Source organism: Dermacentor variabilis, chromosome 11 (assembly GCF_050947875.1).
Source record: "Dermacentor variabilis isolate Ectoservices chromosome 11, ASM5094787v1, whole genome shotgun sequence".
NCBI classification, from domain to species: Eukaryota; Metazoa; Arthropoda; class Arachnida; order Ixodida; family Ixodidae; genus Dermacentor; species Dermacentor variabilis.
Genome location: NC_134578.1, coordinates 45,434,397 through 45,448,281, shown reverse-complemented (window position 1 = coordinate 45,448,281; position 13,885 = coordinate 45,434,397). Strand labels below are relative to the sequence as shown.

Below are 13,885 nucleotides of genomic sequence, written 5' to 3'. Positions count from 1 at the left end.
AGTGTGAGTATTTCAATTTCGCGCCGAAACCCCGACGCCGGTACGTCCGTGTGACGTCAGGGATTCCAAAGTATGTTTTCGCATTTGGGCCGCCTTGGCTGAGTAAAGGTTCCCGAAACTTGCTGTGTTCAATATTCGGTTTCTTTAGAACACAATGTAGTCAATCTCTACCGCTATATAAGTAGGTGCTAGAAAATGTCATCAAAATCCATGACGTCACAGCCACCAAGTGCGGGGAGCGTACAGGAGGCGTCACCACCCGTCTTTCGTTCTTGCGCTTTTTCTGGCTTACCAAGCGTTTTATTGTGGTAAGAGTGGCGCTTTTAGTGTCGTAGAAAGATAATTTACGGGTGCACAAGAAATCATATTTCTCTTTAGTGCAGGTTGCAGCGGTGGCGTAGAGGTAGAACACCCGCCTCGCGTGCAAGAGGTCCGTGGTTCGAATCCCGGTGCCGGCAATTTTCCACCGGATTAAAAAAAAAAAACAATCCGCGTGTTGATAAAATTGCACTAACAGGCCTGGAGTGTGGCCTGATCCCGGTGACCAGAACCGGTAACGCACTCCCTCCCCAGAGCAGGATTGGCCACCCTGGTGCAGTACTTGGCCACAACCTCCTATGAACACAACAATCAAGTGTCCCTTTAAGGTGACCGAAAACTCGCTATATTTAGCGACTCCCTCGCAAAGTCTGCAACACTGCCCTGCAACAGGGCCCCACAACAACATTGCCCGTTGTCTCATTGCGCGTTAGTGAAGCTATACGAGTCCAATGTTCGCGTCAAAAAAGAAAACAACTCACCTGTATCTCCTGGACGGTCACTGAGTGGTCAGTGTAGTAGGCGAGAACGTCGACGGCCAGGGCGCGGGTCTGACGCAACTTGGAGGCCAGCAGGAGGCAGACGCAGCCCAGCAGCTGCAGGTGAGACTTGCGCGCCACCGCCACGGACAGGTACCGGTCCAGCAGGTTCATGGCCGTCGGGAACACCGAGTCCTCGCAGCCCTGTTCCTCGCACACCTACGAGTTGAGAAAGAAAAAAGAAAAAAAGGAACAATATTGTGAACGACCCGACATCGCCGTCGTCGGGCCGACAGTTCCATGTCGATTCAGAGACTGAATATATATATATATATATATATATATATATATATATATACTAATAGTAGTAATAGTATACCCGCCGTGGTTGCTCAGTGGCTATGGTGTTGGGCTGCTGAGCATGAGGTCGCGGGATCGAATCCCGGCCGCGGCGGTCGCATTTCGATGGGGGCGAAATGCGAAAACACCCGTGTACTTAGATTTAGGTGCACGTTAAAGAACCCCAGGTGGTCGAAATTTCTGGAGTCTCTCCCACTACGGTGTGCCTCAAAATCAGAAAGTGGTTTTGGCACGTAAAACCCAAATAATTGACTTAGTAGTAAATTATATATATATATATATATATAGCGAGAGCCGAATATTCACGAGACGCGTGTCCGACGAGCATCCCTCGACGCGGAATGTCCACTGCTGGACGTTTCCCGTCGTTGGACATTATTGAGGCCGTGATCTGTTCGTTGTCCGTGAACATGAATGAAGGCCGGCCCCGCCGACCTCCGCTTACAGTTAAGCCTTCCGCTAACTCTATCGTGTGCCAGCAAACCTACTAATGTAAATCGGGAAACTTCCGGGCTATCCAGACTGCTTTCGTTGCCCTGCCACATCATTATATATATATATATATATATATATATATATATATATATATATATATATATATATATATATATATAACGGCCTATAATTTGCAATACGCATTACATGGCCTGCCAACGCTCTGTCTTCCTATGTTTATGAACTGGAACGACAGCTTTCTACACCATAGCGTCTTTTTCCTTCTTAAAAGGACACTAAAGCGAAACAATAAATCAGTTTAGACTAATGAAGCATTGTTTAAGAACACTGCAGGCAGTCATTTAAAAAAAATAGTTTGATTATTAGAGGAGAAAATGAAGGTCCAAGTATCAGTATTTGAATTTCACGCCGAAACCAAACGCACGTGTCCTTACCAAATACCATGCACACTGTACGCTATATATATATATATATATATATATATATATATATATATATATATATATATATATAGTCGATACGTTGCGGAGACGGATGTGCGCGAGGATTAGCCTGCAAGCGCGGTCAGGAAATGACGTGGCGCTTTTCCACACCTCGACGCACAAGGAGCGCTACGGCAGGTGCGGCGATACGGCGCAGGGAAGGCATCAAAGAATAGATCGTCGACAGACGCGTTTATTGCCCCAAGATGCCACAAAGTGCGTCAGTCGCGGCTTGTGCGCAAAGGCTCACCGCACGGGAGATCGAGCACGCGCGCCTGCACTGAACGTCATGCAAAATACTCGTCATGCCATGCAAATTAGGGAGTTTTCGTACAGGCACCACACACAAAAAAAATAAAGATAGCGTCAGCGCCACTGCACATGCGCGAGACGCAAATAGGGTTTTGCGTTTGCGTCGGCGATGCTATATTTCCTAGAAATAAGGCAGCGACCCAACTTAGACGCAATATAGTTTTGCGTCAACCAAGATGGCGGCACTCATCGAACTGGCGGGGCTCTCGCCGCGTACCACATTCGAACTTATTCACCAATGCCATTCTTAACTACGCACCACGTGCGATTTTGGTCGCATCGGCTCTTATGCAAAGCCCCGTTAATATCCATTAGCATCGAAAAAGAGTGAGATCAAGGAGGAGAAAGGCAGGGAAGTCAACCATGCACGCGAGCGCCCCGTTTGGTATACCTTGCAGTGGGGGTAACGGAAAGGGGAAATAGGAAGAGGAAAAGAGGGAGAGAGTACACCTTGCACTGGGGGTAACGGAAAGGGGAAACAGGAAAAGAGGGAGAGAGTATACCTCGCACTGGGGGTAACGGAAAGGGGGAATAGGAAGAGGAAAAGAGGGAGAGAGTATACCTTGCACTGGGGGTAACGGAAAGGGGAAATAGGAAGAGGAAAAGAGGGAGAGAGTATACCTTGCACTGGGGGTAACGGAAAGGGGAAATAGGAAGAGGAAAAGAGGGAGAGAGTGAGCACTTATTGCACGTGGGATGATGCACAGGGACACGATAGGCGGTCTCTTAAACCGATGCACTTCAAGTAGTGTACTAATGCATGAATAGCTTTTCGTGCCAGTACAGGGTGCGGTCACTGTCCAAGTATCTTTTAACTCGGAGAACGGCCTCGAGTCCAGTCGGTTTAGAGTTGTCCTGAGAGAGAGGCGTTGTACGTCGTAGCGAGGACAAGCTGCGGGGCATCGAGAAAGCTTGCCTTTAATCAAAGGATCTGCCATCCTCATTCGGCAAACACCGCGGCACAACGCAGGCTCGATGGACACCGAAATAAAGCGCCAGCAAGACAGTACAGCGGCCCTACGTTGCACATCCATCAGGGAAAAATTCCGCGAATGACCAACCGGACAACTCCAACGGGCCCACAGAGTTTGTCACTATACAGTGAGAAACTCTGTGAGCAGGCCTCTGCTTCCTTCTGTGATGATGATAGTGTGCTGTCGCTTTTAATTTCTTTTGCTAGCTGTGAAGCGTCGACGGAAGGAAGGTTTCGCTCTTACGCATGCTTTGGCGCAGGCTCGGCGCAATTTTCCGCTAAGATGCCGTTTTGGCGCAGGATGGAGCAAAGGCCAGCTCTCGGCGCGGGTTGGCGCAATTGGCATCCGCTGTTACACCATTGCATGGTTTACGTCTGGCGACTTAACACATGTAAACTAATACGTAGTCCCCCCCCCCTTTTCCTTATGCACGACGCCGTTCGGGTGTCAGCAGACTGCGCTAGACTGCAACAGTGCGGTCAGCAGCAAGTTCCTTCCGTTCTCTTTCTTCTATTCGTTTATTTAGATAAACGACCAATTGCTACACCGTGCACATCTTGGATGCTGTTCTGACTGAAACCTCTTGTTCTTGTTTCTTGTAAATATTCGTAAATGCGCGCTTTTGTGCAGCAATATGATAGAGCCCTACGCCGGCAAGGCTATCGTGAAAACGACTAGGACTCTCTGCACAACTTAAAAAAAATACTTCAGATCACACACACAAAAAGAATGAACGCTGAACTGAAGCCAGACGCTCCTGAAAACTACGCTCGTGGGCTGACGTACAATATGTCCGCCGATACATTGCTTCAGCTTCGGCACAGTGCAGTCTGGCAAGCTTTTGTTTGATTTTCTTACATACCCCATGTGCCTTGGCGGAGGTCAGTTCTCCCGAAGGAAAGAAAGGAAATTATAGTGACCTTTCATTCTCGGAATGCCACTGAGGGGGCACGGCATACTACGTACCGTACGCAGAACGCAGTGTACTAAAAGAAAACAAAAACGAACGTTAAATATATAAATAAATCACGGATTGCTTATCCGAGGCTAAAGAAAACCGTCATTCGCGCCCCCGCAGCGTTCGTACGTCAATAGCTGCAGACGAAATCGTCAAGGTCACACCGATCAACATGAGCTGGGTCATTTCGTCAACGCGAAATGTTAACGACCGTCAACGGCGTTAGGGACGTTAATGTACTGGAACGATTCCCATTTATTAAAACGAGAAGTGACAGCCGCCGTAGGTGCGTCTGTAAAGGGATGGTAAAGGGCAATGCTTAGTTACGCTTAGTCTGGTCAACTACGCTTTTCCACACTTGATCTGCATTCGCCGGGACTGGGATGGTCCTTGCGGCTGCATGCAAGCCACAGCTTCCAGACATCTTGCGGGCGAAGATACGAACTGATAGATTACGTCACGATCGTCACGACGTGGCGAGGGCAAAGAACCGAACGAATGCTCAATGTCTCAGTTTGATAATCTGACTTTCTTTTTTTTTTATTGGGCCAACTATTAATTATGCCCGGGAAGACGAGAAACACTCAAATCGCAACGACTGTGACGAGCAATGCAGTCCTCGGGTCGACGAAACGCGAGTTTGCAGGTCAAGTCCGTCGGACATTTGCGCACGCATCGCCGCATTCACGTTCTATAGACTGATCGCTTGTGCTTGCGCGCATTATATATATATATGTATATATATATATATATATATATATATATATATATATATATATATATATATATATATATATATATATATATATATATATTCAGCACAGAGCACACACACACGCGTGCAGTGCAAGTGCTTATCAATTACAAGCACTGAAGCGCAAGAAAAAAACACGGAACGCGTTCCCGGTATACCCATACCTCATCCACCGCCGCAAACGCATTCTCTGCGATGTAAACAAGCCACTTATTCGTAAATAAAGCCTATATATAGACTTTTTTTAGGCTTGTAGCGCAGCTCAAAAAGAGCAAAAAAAGGAAGGTGGAAGGGGTAATGAAATGGAACCGAGAGCAGTGTGAGCGCTCAATCTGTTCTCCGTTCCATTTCATTACCTCTTCCACCTTCCTTTTTGCTCTTTTCTGAGCTGCGCTATAAGACTAAAGAAAGTCATGACATATCTACTCGCCCAAACTGCCACGCTTTTGACCTATACATATAGAGAGCGCCTACTATTGCACGCCGATACCTACGCTCGGAAACCCAGCCATTTCGAAGAGATAAGCATGATGTAAAAAAAAAAGAAAGAAAGAACCATCGCCAGGAACAACGAAAGAGGTGTACCCATACTAACGCGTGACAACAGAAATGGCACCGTGCGCAAAGAAACACACCGACGACTATTTTACGACTCATTTCACTAAATCCACTTTGCGCTGTTATCCGCATTTGCAGCCGAAGTCCAGTCGGAAGTGTCTCAGGATGTGCTTCATCATCATCATCATTATCAGCCTGGTTACGCCCACTGCAGGGCAGAGGCCTCTCCCATACTTCTCCAACAACCCCGGTCATGTACTAATTGTGGCCATGTTGTCCCTGCAAACGTCTTAATGTCATCCGGCCACCTAATTTCTGCCGCCCTCTGCTACGCTTCCCTTCCCTTGGAATCCATTCCGTAACCCTTAATGACCATCGGTTATCTTCCCTCCTCATTACGTGTCCTGCCCATGCCCATTTCTTTTTGTGTGTGCTTGATGTGCTTGAACCGTCTTAAAGACATCAGTATCTTCGTCAGTGCTTTTGCTTTTGGGCGCGCCATCCTGGCGCACCCAGTTGTGCACACAGCATTTAAAAACATATAATAATAATAATAATAATAATAATAATAATAATAATAATAATAATAATAATAATAATAATAATAATAATAATAATAATAATAATAATACAGATATGCCCTACCGTTGTCGGAGCCTCGCTTTTCGAGTCACTCGGGAGCGTTATACTCCAACTCAGTCGCTGCCCACGTGCAAAATATCGAAGGCTATTCATCAAAAAGTACAACTACAAAGATACTGGTACTGGAATTAGCGTCAAGTGTTCTCTGTATGATGGATATAAAGTTGAAAGCTTGTTGCCCTCCGACGACATGGCTATTAAAGGTAGCCGCGTCAATTATATGTGCGACGGGAGATTCCGGCCGGTTGTGAGCTCGAGTGGCTAAATAAAGATGTCAATGAAAAAAAAAGAAAGATGAAGATGATGATGATAAAGCGGTTAGACTCCGATGGAATACCGCGACGAAGTTTCAGTCTTAAGAACGCACGTAGCTCCAAACGCCTTGAAATGACGTCACAGACAGACGTCAGTAGTGCGAATGATACGTCAATGCTACGATTAGAACGAGATGTCATAAAACACAGAAAAGGCACTGATAGTGGCAATAAAAATACAAAATAAAAGAATGTTGGAAAAAAAATTTACTAATGGGGCTTTACGTGCCAAAACCACTTTCTGATTACGAGGCACGCCGTGGTAGGGGACTCCGGAAATTTGGACCACCTGGGGTTCTTCAACGTGCACCTAAACCTCAGCACACGGGTGTTTTCGCATTTCGCCCCCATCGAAATGCGGCCGCCGTGGCCGGGATTCGATCCCGCCATTTTAGCAGTATTCTACAAAGCCACTTTTATTGCTGCGTTTCACATCTTAATGAGACGAATTGCACATTACGTTGCACGTCGATTTCGAACCGCGAAACACACTCGGGAAAAACAAAAGGATTACGCAATATGTTCCTCCCATGCATGAAGTCGGATTACCGCGGAACTGCAAGGGGCGGGCTTTAAAAACGTCACACAGACCGCCGTGACGTCACAGACGGCGAGAAGCGTCCGTGACTTGCGTTTCGAACAACGCCGAATGGCGTTTGAAATTTCTGGACGCAGCGTCGACGTGGCAAACCCAGATGGAGGATGCACAAAATAGGAGAGGCATCGACGTCACGTTCTTGAAACCGGAAGTGCCGCCATGTTGGTGTGCCATCTCTTGTTGTGCCTCCAATCAGCTCGCCGGAGCTGATAGGCGTCAGCTTTGAACTTGCACTGCTACGAGCCGCCGGAAGTGTGTGCTGCGGACTCGCGTCTGGACAAAGCCTACGAAACATCTGTAACAGTTTTCGTGAAGCAGACGCGCCCATGTGTTTTTCTGTGGCAACTTGAAGAAGACGACGAAGGCCCGAGCCGTGACTGCTTCAATGTCTCCGTTGCTAACGACTCACACTCACAGACCCAAAACACAACTTTCAAGCTTACAAACCGCACTCCAAAGTCAGCTTGTCTCGCCAACAGAATGTGCTGCGAGATAGGCACTAACCGAGAACTGTAATTTCACTTTTCAGAGGACGAGGGCAGCAGCGAGAGCTTCAGGAGCGCGGATGCTACGGCAACGTTGATGTTTCGCACACCAGTCCCAGTGCTCCTCCTTTGCGAAAAATACCACGTGACTTCCGCCACACTCTCTTCCAACTGATCCGAACTAGCCAGTGCCTATCCTAAGCTTTCCTTCTTCCATGACAACCCACAACAAGTTGTTACGGTTTTTATCTCGGCGTTTTTATTGCGATTAGCATTCTTTGGGAACTTCGCCGTGTTCGCGGTATGTGTGTTGGTGTCTAACCTTTTTGACGCTAACTTGGGATCACTGAGTTATGTTGCTGTGTCGCCCTTTACCAATCGCCACGAGGGGGCGATTGGCTAAGTTTCGTAATAGAAACATAATTCCTCGCTTCTGGTTAACTTAGTGGTGTGCATTACGCTTATTTAAATAATTGTGATTATAAATACTAACAATAAATATTTGAAAATGCCCCCGCTCTTCAGTGAACCTCTTTCATGACAACTTGGGTCTCTTGGTATGTGCCAAAGGGTATGCCCCGCTTTGAAAAAGAAATGCTTTAAAATTTATCCGGTGCTGAACGAAATCAAACCTGCGTCTCACATAATTACGACCATCTTCTCAGAACATACAGGGTGTCTGTTGTTTTTAGCTGCACCAAACTTTTCAAAGTTTGCCTATGGCAGATTGCACCATTCTAACCCTTGATCTAAATTACTCGACGAGGCGGCCATTGCTGCCACGAGAAATCAAAACGTTCAGTTGAATAATTAACGTAATTGCGCTAATCAACCTTCTAATTAATCACTTTGGGCCACAAGTTTCAATCCGCGAATTATAGCCGCTGAGTTCGCACGGCGCATCCACTTGGAACGAGTTCTCTGGTCAGCACCAATTCCGACACATCAATTTTCGGAGTGTCCGAGGAAATGCATGAGCGTTCCAGTTACTTTTGTTTTTAAGAAAGCGCTCCGACCGGCTGTGGGCGAGTGCCGTCAGAGCCTTCGAAGAGGGAGGGGCAGTATGGGAACGCTGGAATGATGACCGAAATCGGAGCCAGCTGTGGAAGACAACAAAGGCGCGAGCGATATGTAGAGGCAAAGAATTTCAGACCGGAATCACCGCAACGATTGGTAGTGGCTCAGTGCCATCAGCACCTTAGCGGAGGCTGGAGCGGTACGACAACGCTACATTAGCGCCATCGAGCCAGCTGTGGTAGGAGACTACGACGAACGCGCGGTAAAGCCGACGCTCGACCCAGGAACGGGCGTCTAGGAACTGCGCCCTAAAAGGCTAGCTGTTTATCACATCGCACATACATAATTATGCAGACACTCGACCAAGAAGCAAAAATCCCTCGGATGGTTATGTCAGTGGCCTTATCAGTGCGTTTGTTATGATACGCTAATATTTGGAGGTTAACTGTAGCTGGCAATGGGCACCAGGCGATTAGTTTCCCGTTGTGCGACGTACGGATAATTGCAACATGCTTTATGAGCGGAAAAGTCGGTAATCCACAGCGGCAGCGGCTACGGTGCGTGAGTTTGTTCATGCTATCCATATCTCGTCTGTTTCCGCACTGTAGTCGCTTTCTTTACGGAGAATTGCTACCTCGCTTATGATCTCGATCGTGATGCTGCCCGTCAGGAAGTTTGCCTAATAGAAGCACTGAGTCTAAGTGACGCATCATACACCGTCTTAATGCTGAGACTGCCAGTTTCATAAAAGCTTCCCAATGCACATTGGACATGCCCGAACAATGAAGTAAACTATCACTTCATCGGTAAATTCTATTCCTTTTATGGAGCGGCGCGACCGTTCCGCATAATTCGTGTGCTATTTGAAACGTTATTACATATCACCACATTGAGTAAACTTAAACAAATTTGACACCCTAGCTGTTGTCTTCGCAAGAAATTGTCACATATGCTAGCAGTCATCCACAGCAGGAGAGCAGGCGCGCGTTCGAACGCCGAGTAGCAGACGAACAGGGACAGAAGCGCCACCTACGGCCACCGGTTAAACGAAAGTGGGCGCCAGCGGTTCCCATAGAAGCCGCATATCTGTGTAGGTCTAGGCTTGTAGTGGGTCGTGGAACAGACGAACTTATACATAATAATGAGACTGGTAATGACATTGATAAAACTTTATAAGCGATCCCAATCCCTCCCATTACGCTAACAACAAGCCTTCAGTTGAACGAAGACCGCGATTCAGAAGACACGCCGCTAATTAGCGCGCGCGCGAAATTAAAATACGCGAGAACCAAGAAAGAACGCAGGCGTCCTCAAAAGTAAAAGGAAATCAGTTGCAGACATCAGGCGAGCTCAGTAGACGATGACAAAGGAACTGACAAGCAAATAAAGCAATTAGCGTTAGTACTTGCAAAAGCTTGAAACGAATTGAGAATATGAGTGCTGGTAAAACAGGGCAAAAAAAAAAAAAAATCAAGATAAGCTTTCAGTTACAATGCCCCTTCAAAACACGACAGAACAGCGAAAGCAATGACATTAAACAGACTTAAACTTCATAGAGATAAATGAGAGCGATTGTACAACTTCGCTCAACCACGGACGGCAACTTAATGTTCAAAGCGCGGTTACAGAACGGTCACCAAAAGCCAACATGTCGCCAGTGAATGCCAAAGGTCTTGCTTAAAATTAACACGTATTGAGGAAAGCGATCGACTTCGAGAGAACTTCGTTTTCAGAAAAGTCCACCGCAACGCCTACTTTAACTGACGCAGCCCCAAACGAAACTAATCTGACCAGCGACTACGTGGCAGTAACTTTGACACATACTCGACCGCCAATCTGACCCGATAGTAATGGTGACGAATTCCGCCGGCGGCTTCCCCTTAAACATAAGAAAAATAGCGCCATTAGGCCAGTGCGGCGCGAAAAAGAAAATAGAAAAACGAACCACGTTAGCGCTTCAAAAACGATATAGAAACAACGCATTCTCACTTATAGACTTACCAAAGAACGCGCAGTCGAGACATGCTGCACAAACGCACAAGGACGCACTTATACCGTTCATACGATCAAGAAGTATGCAATCCGTTCGGCAGCAGTCAAAATTCTGAACTGCTGTCGAAGAAGCGACCATGCCGGAAGCCGTTTGCAACTGGCCCCTGGCGCGACAGACGTGGCTTTGTCGACATATGCGGAGCGCGACATCGCTGCCGATATAAAACGAATAACTTTAACGTTAAACGCGGCTGTACGCGTAAAAGAAATCAAACGCCGTTCTGACACGCGTAATTTGATTCAGATCGCGCGAGTCTCAATTACGAGGGGCGGAGGGGCATGTCGATACGGGCTCTCGTCAGTTGAAGAGAGGAACACGCTCGGATACCATGCGAGTGGCACTTACCTCCGACATCCAAAGCGCCAACGTTTTTCTCATCGGCTTCTGCACCTCAGTCTGAACCCGGGCGCAGTAGTCGCAGGTGACCGTGTAGCGGCTCTGCAGTCCGATGAGCCTCTCCATGACACCGGCATCGCCGACGATAGCCGAATCGTACGACGCGCGCGCGATCTGTCCGTAATGGGGCGCCTCCATGCACATCAGCGCCAAGCACTCGTCGTCCATCGCCGTCGACTGAGTGGCAGGCAGCGCGTTTAGCGTTGTCGGAGCCAGCTTGTCGGTGAGGTTAATCCGATTATGGGTCTCGACGAGGGGATAAACGAAGAAGCCGCTCGCTGCCACGCTATTATCACGCCGCAACGGACAGTCACGTCAACGCCGGAGACACGGCTGAGCCCGTTGAGGTTTTGAATTCGGGGCAGACGACAGCGGCGTAACGCGCCGACTGAGCAAGCCGAGATCGTAGAGTGAGTAGCACCGACGGTCGGCTGCTGCTTCGCCGCGAACTTTTCGAGCGAGGATGCGGAGAACGCCGGTGCGGTGGCGCTGGCGTTGTGTTCTCCTTCTCTTATTTTGAATGTTTTGTGGGAGAGGAGGTTCCGTTAGCGTGTGCTGTACGTTAGCATATGGAGAATCGGGCAAGCAATGAGAGGGCAGTACGGGAGGGCGGTAAAATGGACAAACAGATAATAGATGAACGATTCGCCTAACGTGGTGCACTTTTTTTGTTGTTGTTGAGAGCTGTATTGTGTGGCTTGTTTCGACGATGAGACATCATCCATGCATGGTGCGAAAACGAGGGGTGAGGGGGAGGCGGGCGGTTCAGTGTGGAGTCAGGGCGCGCCCTGTTGGGAGCTGGCCGATAATTTGATATCATGTGTTGCGATAATCAAGCGCGATATTTGAGAGCGCAGGTGGCGGGGTCTGTTGGAATGCGTCATGTGCGAAATTCAGTACAGGGAAAAGGTCGTTCTCTTCGAAAAAGAGTTTGGCCAACACCAGACATTGGGGGTTGGAGCTCCAGGTTATACCTGTTGTGTCACTATTCCTAACGCGAATGCGTTCCGAATTACGAACGCAGCGGCCGACTAAGCTTCTTCCTTTAGGTTTCTGGTCTATGTGTGCAGTTGGAATTGATCTGTCTGTTTCTTTTTCTTTAGTAGGTTAGCCGCGGGCTTATAACTTTCGTGAAAAAAAAATGTGAGAGCGATGACCAGTGAGGAGCCGCGAAAAAAAAAAGGAATTCTGTACAATTTGCGATGAAAGCGTCTAAAGAATTTAGGAGACCAGTCGAAACCGCTGTTGGTGTCCTCAATTGACATTGTCTCTTTTTTTTTTGTTGCCGCAGTTATGCAAACCAGCAAGTCTAACTTCACAAGTACCTACACTATCGAGATTCGAATGCATAATTTCGTACGCTATACCATGATTACAAAAGATATTGAAAATGTTAATGTTTAAATCACTGTACACCGCCTCAAATTTTAATACCATTAACATTCTTAAGTTACTTCACGAAGTTTCCGGGGTTTATCTATCTATCTATTTATCTATCTATCTATCTATCTATCTATCTATATATCTATCTATCTATCTATCTATCTATCTATCTATCTATCTATCTATCTATCTATCTATCTATCTATCTATGTGTGTCTCTAAACATTTTCCCATCAACTTGTGTAATGTGTAGGTACGTCCATGGTCCAAAGGGCTGCGCATCGCGCTGCTCTGCTGTGGGAACGGGGCTGGAACCTGACTTTCGAACCAACCTGCGTCATTGGGTATCTGGAAGTGGGTATGTGGCACTGTTAAACGAACCTCTTTCATGCCAACTTGGAGCACTGGGTGCGTCCTACTGTAGGTATGTGCCGCTCTTCAACGAACCTCTTTGACGCCTACGTCAGTAATTTGGTATGCGTCACTGCGTGTGTATCACTCTTCGGTGACAAACAAGATGCTTTACAATTTCTCCTGCTCTCGGCGTAATGGCACACGCGCCACGCTCGAACTTCGCGGCGGCGGCGCTAGATGGAGCCGCTTGTGCAGTGCGACGCGCAAGAGAGGGAGCTCGCCCTTCTGCACGAATGTTTTGACGTTCGAAATGCGGTGTGCCGCTGCAGTTCTTCAACGCTAATCGCACTGACGCCGACAATCATCGTGACGTGGGCTCTGCCGGAATGTCTTCTGAAAAGAATAGCGTCCTGCACTCCTTTTGAGATTCACAAGTCGTTGCCAGTGTCAAAATGCCGCGGCGCTTCGACTTAGCGCGAGCAACGACGTCAGCAAGCAGTCGCAGGCGGAAATTCTAGCGAAATGTTTATCGTTTCCCACGAAATTCAAGGTTGTCGTACCACAGCGCACACGCACACGTATAGTGCAGGCGCTTATCAATCACAAACGTTGAAGCCACACACACACACACACACACACACACACACACACACACACACACACACACACACACACACACACGCACGCACACACACAAAACACGGAACACGCTCCCGCTACCTGTGCGTCATTCACCATCGCACACGCATTCTCTGCAATGTAAACAAACAAGCCCAGGGCACATGCATTAAAAAAGCAAGAAACAAACAATGCAAGAAAGAAAGAATGAACAAAAGAAAGAGACACATTCGACATCCTCAAAGGCCAAGTTCAACGAAATTTTACTTTGGCTAAATTGGTAAACATTGAGTGGTCTATATAATACTGAATCAATCTGGGCGAAACTGCAAGTCTGATAATTGCTTAAGGAATTGATTGGCGTTTGTGTAGGA

The 13,885-nt window shown here is 47.5% G+C and overlaps 2 protein-coding genes across 2 annotated transcripts in view; one reads left to right on the top strand and one right to left on the bottom strand.

Moving 5' to 3' along the window:
• The window catches only part of LOC142563701 (G1/S-specific cyclin-D3-like), a 59,433-nt gene extending 47,812 nt beyond the window's left edge, over positions 1-11,621 (bottom strand). The window contains exons 1-2 of the mRNA XM_075674300.1: positions 11,106-11,621; positions 801-1,016 (exon numbers count right to left, since the gene is read on the bottom strand). Coding sequence (XP_075530415.1) covers positions 801-1,016; positions 11,106-11,324 — 435 coding nt within the window. The 5' untranslated portion in view covers positions 11,325-11,621. The remainder of the gene's footprint in view (positions 1-800; positions 1,017-11,105) is intronic.
• Positions 1-13,885, top strand: part of LOC142563700 (uncharacterized) — a 130,526-nt gene that overhangs the window by 23,962 nt on the left and 92,679 nt on the right. The window lies entirely within an intron of this gene.